Source organism: Canis lupus, chromosome 4 (genome assembly GCF_048164855.1).
Source record: "Canis lupus baileyi chromosome 4, mCanLup2.hap1, whole genome shotgun sequence".
In the NCBI taxonomy this organism is placed as follows: Eukaryota; Metazoa; Chordata; class Mammalia; order Carnivora; family Canidae; genus Canis; species Canis lupus.
This window is the reverse complement of record NC_132841.1, coordinates 20,230,138-20,248,820: the sequence shown is the minus strand read 5'-3', so window position 1 is coordinate 20,248,820 and position 18,683 is coordinate 20,230,138. Positions and strand designations below refer to the sequence as shown.

Below are 18,683 nucleotides of genomic sequence, written 5' to 3'. Positions count from 1 at the left end.
GCAGAGACAACCCCCCTCCCCTACCCCACCATGTAGGGTTCTATTGCAGGACCCTGATATCATGACCTGAGCTGAAGGCAGACACTTAATGAATTGAGCCACCCAGGCACCCCGGGAACCACCCATAAAAGGATTTTACACCACCCTGGAAGGAGCCCTCCACTCTTTCCCACATGATAGGTAGATGACAAAAACCTGATTGGGTGACAAGCCCCTGGAGGGTTAATCAGTAAACAACCCAGCAGCAAGTCCATAAAAAAACCCTAGACTTAGAAACTCAGGTGGCAAACTTTTGGGTCCTCTCCTTTTTTGGGAGCTTTGTACTATTGCTCAATAGACATTGCTTTGCTGCTTACCACTCTTCATCTGGTCTACCTCTTCATTCTTTGAAGCAGCATGACCAAGAACCTCAGACACCAAAGGAAAAGAAATCCTGCAATGTATCCCCTTGGATATTTCAAGTACTTCATTAAAAACAAAATTGAAGCTAGTTTGGCTACTCTAAGAAGGAATATGATTATGTTCTTAAGTATAGAGTATAAGAATCAATACAAAATTTGAAAATAAAATATTCTATTCATCCAGTATTTTAAAACAAATTCAATTTAAAGACTTAAATATTAGAGGATCATCTATCTTTAAATGTAGGTATATTAGAGTTCTTGGTTGACCTGGGTTGTTAGTTGCTTCTGTACACCAAGTAAAACATTAACTTCCTGATTTTTTTCAACAGGTAGAAGTACAGCTACCTGCAATTTTGAGAGCAAGAAAAATGAAGCTCCCTATTTTCATAGTAGATGCATTTACAGCAAAAGCATTTCGTGGGAATCCTGCTGCTGTTTGCCTCCTAGAAAATGTAAGTACTTGGTTTTGAAGTGCAGTACTTGAAATTCTAGATTCCTGTAGAACAAAATATTTCTTATAAAAACAAAACAAAACCAACCAAACAGACCTATCTGTTTGTCTTTGGTTTGCGGTCTTTGTCAAATGATACCAGCAATGTTAATGTCTGCAAGTTGATTTTGACCAAATTATATGATGAGAATGCTTGCACCCAGCTGCTTTAAGTCTGGAAAATTAATGATTTATGTAAGGAAGTACTAGAGCCAATTAAAAAAAATACAGAGAGTTCTTGTTTAGCCATCAGGTTTTTGTTTAGTGAGCACCAAATGTGAAAATGAGTAACATAAAATATTTTAGCTGGATATCTTTAACCTTACCTATTTCAGATAATTAGAAATTCTTTTCAGGACCAAGCAAAAAACATTTTGCAAGGAATTAAGTAATGAAGTAGAAAGAAGGCATTAAGCTCTAATATAGGGAGAATTCTGTTTCCTGAAAGTCTTATTTTAAAAATGGCTTTTGAGGGGCACCTTGGTGGGTTAGACTCTTGATCTCAGCTCAGGTTTTGATCTCAGGGTCATGAGTTCAAGCCTCATGTTGGGCATGGAGCCCACTTAAAAAAAAAAAAAGAAAAAAGGCTTTTGATTAGGATAAGTATTAACAAAATAGTTAAATATTTATTGATCTTAGGTGCTTTATGTTGGTACCTGGCTATTAGGAAAGAAGCCAAGGAGCCCTTGCACTCAGAGCATTTAGTTCAAGAGTAGATTATCTGAGAATTACTCCAGAAACACAGTAAGCAATTGATTATTTTATTTTTTTATTTTATTTTATTTTATTTTATTTTATTTTATTTTATTAAGATTTTATTTATTTATTCATGAGAGACACACAGAGAGAGGCAGAGACACAGGCAGAGGGAGAAGCAGGTTCCATGTAGGGAGCCCCATGTGGGAGTCGATCCCCGGTTTCCAGGATCACGCCCTGGGCCGAAGGCAGGCGCTAAAACTGCCTGCAATTGGTGGTTTTAAATAAGTTTTACTTATTTGAGCAAAGTGTATTGGGGACTTCCAAGTGCAGTGAATTTCAAGCTGCACATAAAATCACCTAAGGAGCTTTATTTTTTTTTTAAAGATTTTATTTATTTATTTTAGATAATGGAATGAGGAGCAGAAGGAGAAGGAGAAAATCTCAAGCAGACTCCCTGTTGAGCACAGAGCCTGATGCAGGGCTCCATCTCACAACTCTGAGACTGTGACCTGAGCTGAAATCAAGAATCAGACTCTTAACCTACTGAGCCACCTATGTGCTCCACCCAAGGACTTTAAAATTCCTATGTCAGGGGAACCTGGGTGGTTGATTCATTTAAGCATCTGGTTTTGATGCTTTGGCTCAGGTTCTGGGATAAAGCCCCACATGGGGCTCTCTCCTCAGTGGGGAGCCGCTTCTCTCTCTTCCCTCTGCTACTCCCGCTGCTTGTGCTCTTTGCTCTCTCTCCGTCAAATAAGTAAATAAAATCTTTTTTTTTTTTTAAGATTTATTTATTCATGAGACACACACACAGAAAGAGAGAGAGAGAGAGAGAGAGAGAGAGAGGCAGAGACACAGGCAGAGGGAGAAGCAGACTCCATGAAGAGAGCCTGATGTAGGACTTCATCCGGGGCCTCCAGGATCACATCCTGGGCCAAAGGCGGCGCTAAACTGCTAAGCCACCCGGGCTGCCCAAATAAATAAAATCTTAAAACAAAATAAAACAAAATTCCTATGCCAGAATCTCTGGAGGTGGGATCCAGGTAGGACTGTTTTTTAAAGCTCCCCAATTAATTCTAGTGTGTTCTCAAGATGATGAATGGCTGAGGTTTTACTAAGATGGGTGAACATTGTTGGTTGAGTCCTTGGTACACTTATTTTTTTCTTCAAGCAGAGCAACAAAATGGTGGAGTCCTCATCTCACCTTAAGAATACATGCATTATGCAACCTTGCAGCTCGCATTTTCCAACCATAAAATGCAGAAAGTAATAAAGTTAACAGGCTTTATCAAGTAACACAAGAGTTCGGGAGGATTAATGAGAGAATGATTAACAACCAGATTCTAAATTGTGAACTTTCTTTAGAAACAATCTAAATCATGAACTTTCTTTAGCAACTTTCTTTAGGCAAACAACTTCATGTCAAGGAATTGTGGAAATGACTGAAATTGCTTGTCAAGAGTCTTAGTATATTTGTTGCATGTCTCCATGTAATATTCTTGAAGAGTTCTGAAAATAGTTGCAAGTGATTTACATACTCAGTTTTCATCAGATGACAAGAATGAGCATTATTCTTTAGCTTATTCCTTTTACTTCCAGTACATTCACTGCACACCAGAGCCTTTCTCTCTCTCTTCAAATATATTTTATATTATTTATATTTTTGGGAAAACTAGGATATCTTATTAAGCAAGGAACTTAGCATAGTTCAATGCAATATGCTTCTAAGAATGGAAGAAAGAGGGCAGCCCCGGTGGCGCAGCGGTTTAGCGCTGCCTGCAGCTCAGGGCGTGATCCTGGAGACCCGGGATTGAGTCCCACATCAGGCTCCCTGCATGGAGCCTGCTCCTCCCTCTGCCTGTGGCCTGTGCCTCACTGCCTCTCTCTCTCTAGCTGTGTCTCTATGAATAAATAAATAAAATCTTAAAAAAAAAAGAATGGAAGAAAGAAAAAAAAATAAAAAGAAAATAAGGAAGTCCATAATTCAAGGATGCTCTCTGAAGAGTCTCCCAATTCATTTCCAAGCTTTGGACCTGTGGCACCAGGCTAATTTGGTGGCCTATCAGGGAAAACTGAATAGATAATCTAAGGAACAGTTTACTATTTTCCTATTCTGTGGACATGAGAATCCTGTTCTCCTGGAGGCTAATTTGGCATTTTTCCCAATTCATAATCAATAAAAATTCTCGAGTAGGTACAATTTGTGGTTTATGCCATTGGATTCCTTTACCCATGGTTGGACACAGTGGACACCTGAAACACCTAGAGAGAATGCAAGTAAACTTAGGAAAATATCAGAGACAAAAAAAGCACTAACCTTATCATGTTCCCACAGTTTAGTAGGTGTTTAGCTTGTCATTGCCATATTCTACAAATATTTATTGACATCTACCACAACCCAGGCTTTGGGGGTAGGGATAGGAAGTACAAAGATTAGTAAATTTGCCTGCCTTTAGGTGCTCAAAGTCTAGGGAGAGAAACAGACATCGAAACCTGATCATCACTTAGTAGTTACCACTGAGGCTAAAAGATCTAATGGTACCGGGTACAATATGGACTCAGAAAACAGAACAATGTTGGATTTTACAGAGGAGAAAATACTTCAGATTTTAAATGAAGGGCTTCAAAGGAATATTCCTTTTTGTTTTGTTTAAAATTATTTAAAAATTTGACTGAAATGAGACTAATCACAAAAAAAATCTTCGTGGACAGACTTAAAGACAAGGCAATTGCACTTTGAGCTGTTTGAATACTTGAAAAAAAAAAGAGTTCTTTTTTTTTTTTTTTCTGATAAAAGACTTTTGGAAGGAAAGGAAAGTAAAAAATTCTAGGTAGCAACATTCCAAGATCTAGAATATTCTAGTTTGTTTTGTTTTCTAGGCCAATCCATTTTTAAAATTTTCACATGAGTAACATATAACACCAAGCAGAAAATAAAAACAGATTAATGGCAAAATGGAACATGGAAGAGATATTTGAAAAAAATATTTAAAACCTCAAAAAATTGGGGCACCTGGGTGGCTCAGTCAGTGAAGTGTCAGACTCTTGATTTTGGCTCAGGTCATGATCTCAGAATTCTTAAATAGAGCCTGGTGTCAAGCTCCATACTACATGGAGCCTGCTTAATATTCTCTCTGCCCTCGTTCCCTCCTCGCTCTTGAAAAGAAAAGAAAAGAAAAGAAAAGAAAAGAAAAGAAAAGAAAAAAGAAAAAAGAAAAAAGAAAAAAGAAAAAAGAAAAAAGAAGAAAGGGGAGGGGAGGGGAGGGGGGAGGGAATGGAAGGGAAGGGAAGGGAAAGGAAGGGAAGGGAAGGGAAGGGAAGGGAAGGGAAGGGAAGGGAAGGGAAGGGAAGGGTAAAGAAGGGAAAGGAAGGGAAAGGAAGGGCAGCCCCGGGTGGCTCAGCGGTTTAGCGCCGCCTTCAGCTCAGGGTGTGATCCTGGAGACCCGGAATCGAGTCCCACATCAGCCTCCCTGCATGGAACCTGCTTCTCCCTCTGCCTGTGTCTCTGCCTCTCTCATGAGTAAATAAATAAAATCTAATTTAAAAAAAAAGAAGGGAAAAACCCTTAAAAAATTGATGGTTTGGGGATGTCTGGGTGGCTCAGTGGTTAAGCCATCTGCCTTTGGCTCAGGGCATGATTCCAAGTCCCCGGATGCAGTCCCACATCGAGCTCCTTGCATGGAGCCTGCTTCTCCCTCTGCCTATGTCTCTGCCTCTCTCTCTCTGCGTCTCTCATGATTATTTATATAAAATCTTAAAAAAAATGATGGTATCCTCAAATGCCCGTTGATTAATTTGACCATAAAGATCATGTAGAGACATGAAAAATGTATAGAAACAATATTTTTTAAAAAAATTTTCAGGGGAAGAGGGACAGAGGGAGAAGGAGAGAGAGAATCTGTAGACAAATAAGTGCTAAACCTTATCATATTGCTCACAGTTTGGTAGGTGTTTAGACTGGTAGGTGCTGGGCATAGAGTCCAATGCAGGGCTTGATCTCACAATCCTGAGATAATGACCTTAGCTGAAATCAAGAGTTGGACGCTTAAGCAACTGAGCCACCCAGGTACCCCTAGAATATATATATTTAAGATTTTATTTATTTGAGAGAGAACAACAGGGAGGGAAAGGGAGAGAGAATCTGAAGCAGACATTGCAGTGAGTTCACAGCCCAATATGGGGCTTGATCCCACCACTGTGAGATCATGACTTGGGTTGATACCAAGAGTTGGATGCTCAATCAACTGAGCCACTAGATACACACAGGAACAACATTTTAAAAAATGAAATAGATACAGTATTTTGACAGCTGTTAAAAACTACAAGAACTCATAACTAGCTACCTGAAGAGGTCAGAGGGCTGGGGTAGTGCTGAGGATTGTTTACTTTTCTTTAAACCAGCTTTATTTTTATTTTATTTTATATTTTATTTTATTTTTTAGATTTTATTTATTTATTCATGAGAGACACAGAGAGAGAGGCAGAGACACAGGCAGAGGGAGGAGCAGGCTTCATGCAGGGAGCCCGATGTGGGACTTGTTCCTGGGTCTCCAGGATCATGCCCTGGGCTGAAGGTGGCGCTAAACCACTGGGCCACTGGGGCTGCCCTATTTTAAAAATATTTTATTTACTCATGAGACACACACAGAGAGAGAGGCAGAGACAGGCAGGGGAAGAAGCAGGCTCCCCATGGGGAGCCTGATGTGGGACTTAATCCCAGGACCCCAGGATCATGATCTGAGCCAAAGGCAGACGCTCAACCATTGAGCCACCCAGGTGCCTCTGTAAACCAGCTTTAATTAGTGAAAATAACATATCAACAGGAGCAGGGAGCCCATATTTATTCTTCATATTCTAACAAAGCCTCAGGTTGTTTTGTTTTGTTGTTCTTGCTCGTGTTGTTGTGCATATGTGTATGTGTATATGTAGGTGTGTGCTCAGGGTGGTGTTTGTCAACAGCAGCAGTATTGATATTCTGGACCAGGTAGTTCTATGTTGTGTGTCATGCGCAATGTTCGCAGTATCCTGGGCCTCTGCCCACTAGATGACAGCAGTTTTCCCTTCTATCATGACATCAAAAATTGCCCCCAGTTGAGAACCACTGCTTCAGAGGATCTTTTCTAAAGATTTTATTGATTGATTGATTGATTGAAAGAGTAGAACAGGACAGGGGCAGGGTGAAGAGAGAATCTTCCAGCAGACTCATTACCGAGCATGAAGTGATGCAGGACTTGATTGCAAGACCCTGAGATCACGACCTGAGCTGAAACCAAGAGTTGATGCTTAACCTCCTGAACCACCCAGGCACCCCTCAGAGGATCTTTTATAAACAGCAGTTTATTTTTGGGTTTCCCTGTTAAAATTATCCATAAAAACAACTGTGTTGTGTGTCTAGTGTATACATTTATTCCAATTCAGCTGGCATTTACTGGTCATGTACTATGTGCTGGACACTATGCCACGATCAGACATGATATTCCTATATATGCATTTTTATTATTTTAAACACTAACCCAATTATTTCCAGTGACAGCAACGAGGACTGGCTTTGCATTTTTAAAGAGGAATGCCTAGTTTTAGTTCTTAAACTACTTACTGTTCCAGTTTTCCTGGTTAAATTTAGAGGGTAACAAAAGCCTTTTTTTTTAAGCCTCTTTGTAGCTTGGTGTGTTATATAATTTAAGAAAAACGAGCATATAGTAATACTGTGTTCAGTTTCTGCTTTAACTCATTTGGGGAAGCTTTTGATGCAGTGGCCACTTCCAAACTTGGTACCCTTCCATTGAGGATCACTGGCTCTGTGTGCCTACACTGGGTGAGAGGCTCCTGGGGGTTCTAGGGAATTCCAAAGTCATATTTCATTTTTATACGCAGAAAAGGAATGTTAAAGAATGCAGAGAAGATTTTTCCCAGCCATTGAAAGGTTTCCTCTTGCCTGGTATTTGATGAAAAAGAGCAATAAAAGGGAGGGGGAGATGCTGATGTGGGAATTTCTACTTCATTGGCTACTAGAACATAACCCTCAGCTTTGGGAGCAATAACTTCAGGCAAGTTCAGCCAGATACTGTGCTAAATTGCTTTTTATATATTCTCTCACTTTACCCTTACATCACTCTAAGAGTAGGGTTTGTTTTTGTTTTTGTTTTTTGACTAGGCTCCACACCCAGCATAGGTCCCAATGCAGGGCTTGAACTCAACAACCCTGAGATCAAGAGCCAGACATTCAACAAACTGAGCCACCCAGGCACCCCTAAGATCAGGTCTTATTATCCTCATTTTACAGATGAGAAGACAGAGGCAGAGGCAGGATAAATGATTACCTAAGTGGCTGACTTCAGGATCCCACAGCCCATGCTTTTAACCCAACATACTACCAGACTAGATGTCCTCCCCTTTTATATTGTCTCAATGGACTCTTTACTTCCCAGTTGGTAGCATGCATTGCTTTTGTTGTAATTCATTCAATGCCTGTCTTCCTCACTAGACTGCACATTCTATGAAATCTTAACCTATTCTAACTTACTCTATGACACATGGCCTGGCACATGAGAGTCACTAAATAGCTATCTCTTAAGTGAAAATAAATATGTTAATTAAATTATGGTAAGATCTCTTTCTAAGAGTTCTAGCTGACTAACAACTAGTGATCTCTTACTGTTATTGGTAAGCAGGGTGTGCAAAGTGGTGGTGAGCTTTGGGTTCTATGATGGAGCTGGAGAGACTAGGCACCCATGAGAATCATCAGAAACAAGATGGCCTACAGTTTGAGGGCTACATTGTTGTGGACATAATTTCAAAATAGGAAATCCATGTGCTTCAGAAGGAATCTCCCATTTCTTCCTGGATGATTTAGAACTTTCTATATCTGGGGTGCCTGGGTAGCTCACTCTGTTCATCGTCTGCTTTCTGCTCAGGTCATGATCTCAGGATCCTGGGATCAAGCCCCACATTGGATCCTGGGGATTGAGCCCCTGCTCATGGGGGAGCCTGCTTTTCCCTCTCCCTCTGCTGCTGTCCCTGCTTGTGCGCATGCTCTCTCTCTCAAATAAGTAAACAAAATCTAAAAAAGAAAGAAAGAAAGAAAGAAAGAAAGAAAGAAAGAAAGAAAGACGAAAGAAAGAAAGAAAGAAAGAAAGAAAGAAAGAAAGAAAGAAAGAAAGAAAGAAAGAAAAAGAAGTGCTTTTCCTTTGCTGGGATCTATCTACAGCAGAGGGACAAATGATCAAGGACTGATAACAGGATGATCATGTTTAGACTGTCATATTTCCAAGCTGCCACAAGATGGGAGTATTTTAAAACTTTGCTCTGATTTTCTGATCATTAATGTTTGTGGACCATCTGGTGATTAAACCTGTGTCCCAATGCAGCACACTGGAACTCTGAAAAACAAACACAGCTCTGTCTTTGCTGTTGGAAATTTGACTTATGAGATTGCCAAAAGGAAATGGATATTAAATCAAGAGAATTAACAGTTGTTGGTGTGTAACTGTTATGTGCTGCATTTGAAAATAACTATAATGTAAAATGAAAAGATTATTGCAATGGAAATTCAGTTTTTTGCATGAATGCAGTTTCTTTTGTTAGAGCTTCCAGAGTTGAAGCTTTAGCCTAATGATTGACCATTATCTTGACCTGTAGTTCCACTGTAGAAATTCGTTTGCTTGTGGTGCATATTGCTACTATCAAACTTTCTACGTTTCTGGTCCTTCAGGCAAAAAGCAAGTGTATCTTAAGTGTCCTGGGACAGAAATTACAGTTTTAGAAATTCAAATCGCAATTGGTGTAATACACCAAGGTAGAGAGGACTGAAGAGCTTATGGTTAGTGAAGTGTGTATACTAGTTGATGTGCAAAAAGCCCATTTGCAAAGAAATCTATTCTATTCAGAATAGATGGTGAGCTTGGCTACAACATGGGATACTTTAGTGCTTTTTGAGACTCTTGTCCTAAAGGTGGAGGGAGGGAAGCAATAGACAAGGAAAAGAAGGACAAAGATAGGGAGTTTGGTCAGATTGGAGGAGGAAGGACTGGCAGGCACTGCACGTTTCTGCAGCCATGGTGGCAAATCCAGAAAGACCAACACAGGCTTTTCATTATCACCCCTTCAACTGCCACTGAGGCCTGTGATTGCAGACTCTGCTGTAGGGAATTAATTGGCTTCTAGTTTCTCTCAGGTGTTATATGCCCAGGCACATGGGCCTGTTTCCACACAGAACATTCAATGAGCCAAGAGACATGCTTCTTAACATAGTTGCTTTGTTGGCTGGTCTGTCCAGCATACCCTATACCCTCTACTCAGGTGGACTACTCACTCCCCAAGCCCAGGGGTGACAGGTATTCATGCCACTTCATTCCTACCATCCTAATTTTCCTTACCTCAGTTCACAGAATCCTAGAGTGTCAAAGATTTAACAGAAAGAGAACAGAAGTGAGGTCAAGTGATTTGCCCAAGAAGCATCCCCAATATGAAGCTCTTTGCCCACATTTTCCTGTCCAACTCACCAAAATATGCCCCATTTCTAAGCCCACCTCACAGCTTCATCTTTAAAGTCCTAGATTATTTATTGTAAAAATCTATGTGTCTCAATTACATACCCTCTGCTGTTTCTCACTGTTGCTTTTCGATTCCCTGCCAGGTGCTAGGTCCCTTGAACATGGGGTTGTATCTTATCCACCAGGGCTTCTCAAACTTTAATGTGCACCCAGATAACCTAGAAATATAGTTTAAAAAAAAAAAGGAGAGTCTGATTCAGAAGGTCTGGAGTGGGGCCTGAGACTCTGTATTTCTAACAAATTCCCTTGGTAGTGGTGCTGGTGCTGCTGGCCTAGCACAGCATTTGGTAATTGGCTGATGGCTGCTTTCTCTTAGAAATGCTGAAGGAATCCGTCAAATCTGATAGACATTGGTTTTCCTGTCTGCAGTGTTTTAAAGGGATAATAAAAGTTTGTCTTTGTTATGGGTAGGTAGAGTAGTGTGGCTGGTTAAAGCATGGGTTTCAAAATAAAAGCTAACCTTTACCAAGTACTTACTGTGTGTTAGGCATTGTGAAGAACACTTTATATCATTATTGGATTTAATCTTTGGAAAGAAAAATGTTAAGTAAAACACAAAACCATTGTGTTATGTTTGGGTTATCAGATAATGAAGACCAATTTAAGTCATTTCTCTTTCTCTAGGACTACCGAGTGTCTATAGATTTTGAATACAGTGCTCCTTTAAGAAAAGCTTTGTAAATCCACTAGAATTTTTATATCAGCTGATAGTTTAAAAATCATGACTGATTTCTCACAATAACCACTTATTTTGTGCCTTATATGAGGATGTGGAAAGTGTTTCAAAATAATTTGAATCAACTAAAAGATAATGGATGCTTAACCTATATAAGTCAGATAAGTGAATTATGAATTTATTAGTATAAAGTTATACATCTTATTTCTGGGTTTTGGGGTCTTAAGAATAGTAAATTTGGCCAAAGCAAAAATGCATTTGTCTTGAGAATTCTTTAGAATTCAAAATCTAACTAGTAGCAAGCATTTGTTGATTAAAAAATTTATTTTCGTTCTCTAAAGGAAAACTCATATTTCTGACCCTTTTTTTCTTGAGTTGAGAAAATGTGTGTGTATGTGTATATATGTATTTTTCTGATTTTACAGTAACTCTTTTGTCTAAGTACTGTTGTCTTCATTTTATAGGTGTGGAAACTGAGGCTCCATGAAATTAAATGACTTGTCCACCCTTGCACAGCTACTAGGACTTGACCCAGGATACAAATTCACATCACTTTTTAAACCATTTATTTTGAAAAATTAAAAACTTACAGAAAACTTTTGAGAATGGTACAATGAACATCCATATACCTTTCCTCTTGATTCACTGATTGTTACCATTTACAAAGCCCACATTCTTAGCCACTTTACCATTTATTCAGCATATTGTGACCTTAGAATATTACACAACCTCTCTGTATTTGATTTCTTTATGTGCAAGTAGTTAAAAATATCTATACTGAGTGTTTTAAAAATGAAGATAAAGTGGGGCGCCTGGCTGGCTCAGTTGGTAGAGCATGTTACTCTTGATCTTGGGGTCATGAGTTCAAGCTCCATATTGAACATAGAGCTTATACACACAAAAAAAGTAAAAATGAAGATGTGAGTCCAGCAAATGTTTATTGAGCTGCTACCATTCTGGGATGAATCCAACATATAAGCCAGATAAAAATCAAGATAGCACATTGTATGCCCTCATAAAGTCAGATGTTGGACAACAGACAGTGAAGGGATACACTGGGCAAATTCAGATGGTCTAAGCACTGGGAGAAAACAAAGCCTTTAAAGCAGTCTGGAAGGCTTCCTGGAGGAGGTGACCTCTAACCTGAGGCTTGACTCATGAAAGGGATCGAACCACGTATAGTGGGAGCAGAATGGGCCAGCCTACCCAGAGTGGATGCTGAAGATCTTTTTATTCAACAAGAAAGGGAGATTGTGGAGTTTCCCCTTGTGGAGATTGTTTAGAAGAGAGCACATGCTCTCAGGTAGACCAGATAATAACCTCAAGAAAGGGCTGGCCAGTAGGTTTTCCAGAGTCTGTTCTAGCTTTGTGCATCTATAGCTCCTCACAGAGTGCTACAAGCATAGATTTCTGAGAAACAATCTTTGTAAAAGTGTCTTGACTTCCTTGGCAATTATTTCCCTTTAAGCTTGTAACTGTTAATACTAATAAGCTGTGTTATTAACTAATGGCAGTTGCTGTCCAAGGAAGTCTGATTTGTTTTTCTGGAATCTCAATAAACTTTTGTTTCTAATTTAGAAATTGGATGAAGACGTACATCAAAAAATTGCAAGAGAAATGAACCTCTCTGAAACTGCTTTTATTCGAAAACTGAACCCAACTGACAACTTTACACAAAGTAAATATGCTTTTTTTTTTTCTTTAAGCCATTCTTGAACAGTAGCAGAAGCTACTTTTCCAGTGGGGGAATGATATTTAAGAGAGATGCCCATATACTATTTGCATACAGACAGGAGAGAAGGTGGGGAGATTCTAATTTGGTTTTGTTCATCTGGGGGAGCCCTAGGATGTTAGATAATTTGAATGTTTCTGCTCCAGATCTGTCACTGGGGAGCCCTAGGATGCTGGCCTAGACTTCACTCCTCCTTCACAGTGTATTTCAGCTATTATTATAGTGAAATATTTAGAAAAGAATAAGAAAATGAAAAGTTTGTGACCACTTGTATGGGAATGATCTTGTCTCTCTTTGGCTTTCCTTCTGAAGGTTCCTGCTTTGGATTGAGGTGGTTTACACCGGCAAGTGAGGTTCCGCTCTGTGGCCACGCTACCCTGGCTTCTGCAGCTGTACTGTTTTACAAAATAAGTAATGTGATTTTCTTTTATGAACCTATAACTGAGCAAATAGCAAATATTTTTAAAAATTGTCACTCTTTGTAATGAATCAAAGTGACTGCTATAAAGACATTGCTGAGTCTATTCATGCCATTCATTACACTGAAACAAATATAGCCCCCGAAACTTTGGCCTTTCTGAGTATGTTCCAGGCCTGTAGGGAAGCCATGGTCATTGTTCCCTAGAACGCCATTTTATTTTTTTATTTTTTTATTTTTTTCGCCATTTTATTTTGAACACGAGCTCTTTGGTGTCTGACCAGCACAGGAAAGGAGCTTGCAAGACCCAATAGGCATCCTACATGATGTGACATTTTGCTCCAAATATGTCCCCACCCACATTCAGACTCATTTCACAAGAGCTTCTTCTTCTTTTTGAAGTAAACCATGCTCAACATGGGGCTTGAACTCACGACCCCAAGATCAAAAAGTCACATGCTCTATGGACTGAGCCAGCCAAATACCCCTCACAAGAGCTTCTTCACTCTGATGTTTAAAGATTCATGAGCCCCGACTATATACATTTTCCTTGTGAAGAAATGAAGCTGCACCGAAATTCTACCAGTTTTCATCTTAGCTACATTTAGTATAATAAAGATTAGGGCTTGGTGGGAATGAGGCAGAAGAGAGATGCCTAGAAACACCTTGTAAGTGGAGATGGAAGCAGCCATGAATAGGTGTAGACAACAAACAAGAACTTAAACAAGGAAATAAACAGGAAGATATGATGGAGTAACTGTAAGGAGAACAGAGTTGGAAAAGGAGGTTCTCTGGGGAGTTACTTAGATAGGGACAATACTGGGAGGTGTTACAGCGCAAGTTTCCCTAGGAAGCACATTGCATGCCAGAAGAACTGTGGGCAGTATTCTTGAGTAAAGAAAGCTGAATAGAACAGAGGGAGAAGTTGAGCTGCAAAGTGGTAGCAACAAAAAAAAGGCATACACCAAATCCACAGGTAGATCTGAAGCTGCGAAGATCCTTCAGGTGGTACAGTTCCAAATAGAAACAAAGCTTCAGGCCTTTATACCCTTCATCGACCAGCCCCTAATGCCCAGAATAGCAGCATGACTTTGGGTAAAGAAGCTCTACTCACCCAAGGGCGATTTGCAGAGTGGGACTCAGCTGAGAGCTATCAGTCATGAACACCCCTGGCAGCTGGGGCAGGGCTGGGTAAAGGAGACAAGGCTTCAGGTTGCACCTGAGAGCAGGTGCCTCCTTAAATGTTGCCTCTGTGTTGCCTTGCCTCACCTGGTCCTAGCCTTCAGAGGGGAAGGTTGAGATGCTGGACAGCAGTATCCACTAGATAACGGGACCTTGAGGTTGAAGAATATGAAGCCACCTGTGCAAAGAATTAGAGTGGGAAGAGGAGCATTTGGGCAGAGGCAGTAGCAAATGCAAAGCCCTGAGGTGTAGTCTGTACACCTGGAGTGGCTGGAGCTCCCTGGGGGTGGCTGGCAGGAGATAACATTGAGGCTCCTCTACAATGTAATCCATTATATGTCTTAACAAGATAATTTTGGTTTCTGTGGATAGGGGACAGAATGAAGGCAGGCCGCTACCCTGAAATATTGTTTAGGAACTCAGTCTTAAAAAGATTTAACTGAAGTTGGATTGAGTGCCTTTTGAAAACTCCACGTTGTTTGGTGTGAGGCAGAGATTTGGAATAATAGCCTTTAGACTGATCTCCCACAGGGTGGTCTTAAGGTTAGATAAGATAAAGTATGGAAAAATGCTTTGCAAATAATGATGTCTTCCACCAATTATAATGAGAAAATTTTATTTATTTATTTATGTATTTATTTAATTCATGAGAGACACAGAGAGAGAGGCAGAGACAGAGGCAGAGGGAGAAGTAGGCTCCATGCAGGGAGCCTGACGTGGGACTCAATCCTGGGTCTCCAGGATCATGCCCTTGGCTGAAGGTGGCGCTAAACCACTGAGCCACCCAGGCTGCCCTATAATGAGAAAAAATAAACTTTGAGTTTTAAAGTATAAATTTTATATTCAGGGAAAGTTAATGAACAATGCCAGATTTCCTTGCCTTTTAGGTATGGTTAAGTTTTACAGAAATATTAAGGGGTAGAAAAGACTTAGGTCACAAATCCGTTTTCACTAAAAATGTTACCCACATTGAGATCAGATAAGTGGTCCAAGTTGTATCAGTAACATGAAGGGCTAGTATATCAGCGTTGTGGTCCAGTCTTTAAATAAAAATTTTTTGTATAGCTTGGTTTATTCAGGGTAAGCTTGATTTGTTTCTAGTAGATTGTTGTTTATAGTTTGTATATTCTGTTTGTCATCCCCTTGGCATATTTTAGACTAGTATTATTTATACAATACAGTATTGCAGGTGGATATTTAAAAATCTGCATTAGAAAACACTATTATATCCCTATGAGGTAGGTTTAATTATTACCCCATTTTATTGATGAGGAAATTGAGGCTTAAGGAGGTTAGGTAATTGCTCAGGGGCACAATTAGTCATTATAATAAGGAGCTGGCATTTGAAGCCTTGCAGTATGATGTCAAGTCCAATCAGTTATGTTCTCTTAAGTGAGAATCCAGTGAGGGCTGTCTCTACTCTGACCCTAGTAACCCAAACCTGAACCTCTCCTCACAGAAAAAGGCAGCATTGCCAGGGAATCTAAGGCAACACAATAGTGATCAAAACAGATGTACAAATATATAACAAAATTAATTTTCCTATTTCTTGATTTCCTTTCATAGAGTTTTCTAATTTACAAAGTAAGAATCCTTTTTTTTTTTTTTTTTTTTTTTTTCTGGCCAGAAAATGTGAATAACACTCTAACCTTTGTCACTCTGAGTGGGGAACTAAAGGCCAGAAGAGCAGAGGATGGTATTATTCTGGATCTGCCTCTTTATCCTGCCCACCCCCAGGTCAGCTCTTTCTTACTATTGCCATGAACTGTATTAATGGACAGCTTTCCTGTTTTACAATGGTCTCATCTTTTTTCCTCATCTAGGACTTCCATGAAGTGGAGGACTTGATAAAAGTAGGTAAAAAAGAATTAAACCTAAGCTCGTGTGATTTGGTCACTTGTTTGAACACAAAGATTCAGTACCATTTGGGTACTGGGTGGCTCAGTTGGTTAAGCATCTGCCTTTGGCTCAGGTTATGATCCCAGGATCCTGGGATTGAGCCCCAGGGTCCTATGATCCTGCAATTGAGCCCTGGGTTGGAGTCCCTGCTCAGCAGGGAGTCTGCTTCTCCCTCTCCCTTTATCCCACCCTCTGCTTGTCCTCTCTCACTTTCTCTCAAGTAAATCAATAAAATCTTAAAAAAAAATTCAATAACATATGATCCCCAAAGATAGGCCTTCTATCAGTATAAATGTTCCCGCATATGCTTGGATGTAAAGTGCATTTGAGGTGTGAATTTTAGTATTGACTCTATTTGGTGAGAAGTTTGAGCAGTTGTCCCTAACTCTTCATTGCCAGCAGTAGCCTCCTGAAGTAAGGGGGAGGAGAGACTGCTGGTGTTGGGCTGAGCATGAAAGCAATAAAAACTGCTGGACAGGGCAGCCCCAATTTCTGTGGTGAAGAATGAGCTGAGGTGAGGGGCTGTGCTTTGATGGAGGGGGGCAGGAAAGCACGGGCAACTTGACAGAGAAGGCAAGATTCATACATAGTCTGGCTTCCTCAAGAGATCTAGGTAGGGGTGGGTCTTCATAACAATAATAACAATCATGCTAATGAATATTTTTGAGAGTCGCCCCTGCGTAGTCCATAGTACTAAGCTTTTCACATGCAACTATCTCATTTAATACTGTCACTGGTTGAAATCGGTGCTACAGTTGTCTTATGGGGATTCCAGAGGGCCAGAGGGCCCGAACAGCCCTGGATGACCTGGGACTTAGTTTGTAGAGAAGGAAGGGCCCAGTCAGGACCAGGGCAAGGGATGCAGTGAGAAAACCAATTCTCACTAAATGACCTATTATGGGTACCACTGGGGTGTTTCTCTGTGAATTTTCAACTACAGCATTTATAATTTCATTAGTGTCTTGCATTATCTACATTTTCAAAGAATAAAAGCAAGCATTACAGATTCCGATTTTACACTCTGCCCCACCTATGTCTTGGGTTTTACGAGACAAGCCAAATTCATAAATGAACTGCTTTAAGCATGTTGACAAGAAAATGGAAAATATCCACTGTATAGACCTTGTTCATGGTAGAAAGAACTTAACATGGTATCTCTAAGCCTCAGGGTCAGCATTGGTAATGGGGTGATGATTAAGGGCTTTTTATCCTGAGTATTGTTATTTTGTGTTCCTAGAAATTGGCAATAAGATTCTCAGCTGAAAATTAGACTTTCAAATTGACATAAGAATCCATGCAGAGGAAGGCTGAATGACCCCTTCGAGAAACTGAAAAGCCCTGAGAACAGATGGGATCTGGCTGCAAGAGATTCCATTTTCAGAGGGAGGGACATTATTTAGTAGTGGTCACAGGAGCAGATAGCCGAGGCACCACCCAAAGTGGAGGGAGTTTTGGCTTTGGGACCTGGAGCATCTCAGTCACTAAAGAAAGTTAGAGAACCTGAAGTGACCTAATGATAGCCAGATAACTACTGTGTAATTTTCATTACTCTACCCACAGCCAGGGGTGGTTCCAGAGGGTGACTTGGAGGGGTTTCCACCCCCTCCTTCCTCATCCCTTTCAGTGCTCCAAGTCAACAAACAATGTTCTAGGTCATGTGCAGTCTTAGGTAAAGGGTGAATCAAGGTATCTTTAGAAAATGTTGCTGTGTTACTGATCTGTAGCATACAATCTAAGTGAAAACAGTGCTTGCCACACAGAGCAGCATTAAGATGAGTGCTGTAGTCCCCACTTCCATTCAAACTGCTGGCCTGGAGACCTTACCATGTAGAATCTTCTAGTTACTGTTGCTGGGACTCCATATATATTATTTCATTTAATCCTCACAACAATGCTAAGAGGTGTGCCTGAGGCCCCCATTTCTACAGACAGTAGACAGTAGTGATTCAGAGTTTTGATGCCAGGACCCCTCAGACCTGGGTCAAGGTGTGTGTGTGTGTGTGTGTGTGTGTGTGTGTGTGTGTGTACGCGTATCCCTGTCCCTGGGCCTAAGTCTTCCTCCTTATTTGTGAGGAAAATGCCCATTTGAAGGATTGTGATGAGGCACATAGTGATACTTATGAACAATGCCTGTCTTTGGCTCTCAGAGGGTAAGCTCAACCCCCTTTAAAGGTCGCTGGTCTCCAGAAAACTGGCCTTCCTTAGGCAATACCTTGAGTTCTGAAACTGAACTAAAACTCTTGGGATTGGAGACATTGGGTGTGCCTGGCATACAGGAAATGCTCATGAGAAGTTGCTCCCCATACAGAAGATCATGATTTGATCCAGGGGGCACTCCTGAGGAGTTTTTGGTCTATCTTCACAGACTGCTATAGGTGACACCCTGGTCCAAGACATTCGCTATTCTCCAGATACCCGAAAGCTCCTTGTCCGACTCAGTGACACTTATAAGAGGTAAACAAGATTTCTGGCTTCATCAGCACTTTGGGGAGGGCTGAGAACTCTATAGCTCTGGCTTTGTGCTATATCCAGTCAAAATGTGATTTATGCAGTCAGAGAGCTTTATTCCCAGGAAGAAAGATATTCTCCTTGCTCTTTCCTCCCCTCCTGCTGAGCTGTTTGGGCAAGCCG

At 40.5% G+C, this 18,683-nt stretch overlaps 1 protein-coding gene across 6 annotated transcripts in view; it reads left to right on the top strand.

The window, feature by feature from the left end:
• The window catches only part of PBLD (phenazine biosynthesis like protein domain containing), a 44,475-nt gene that overhangs the window by 21,019 nt on the left and 4,773 nt on the right, over positions 1-18,683 (top strand). For 4 of the 6 annotated variants that reach the window (XM_072823319.1, XM_072823323.1, XM_072823324.1 and 1 more), the window contains 6 exons: positions 734-856; positions 12,400-12,499; positions 12,866-12,964; positions 15,781-15,890; positions 15,977-16,006; positions 18,418-18,506. In XM_072823319.1, coding sequence (XP_072679420.1) covers positions 773-856; positions 12,400-12,499; positions 12,866-12,964; positions 15,781-15,890; positions 15,977-16,006; positions 18,418-18,506 — 512 coding nt within the window. In that variant the 5' untranslated portion in view covers positions 734-772. The remainder of the gene's footprint in view (positions 1-733; positions 857-12,399; positions 12,500-12,865; positions 12,965-15,780; positions 15,891-15,976; positions 16,007-18,417; positions 18,507-18,683) is intronic. The other 2 variants (XM_072823325.1, XM_072823320.1) reach the window with 1 other exon arrangement.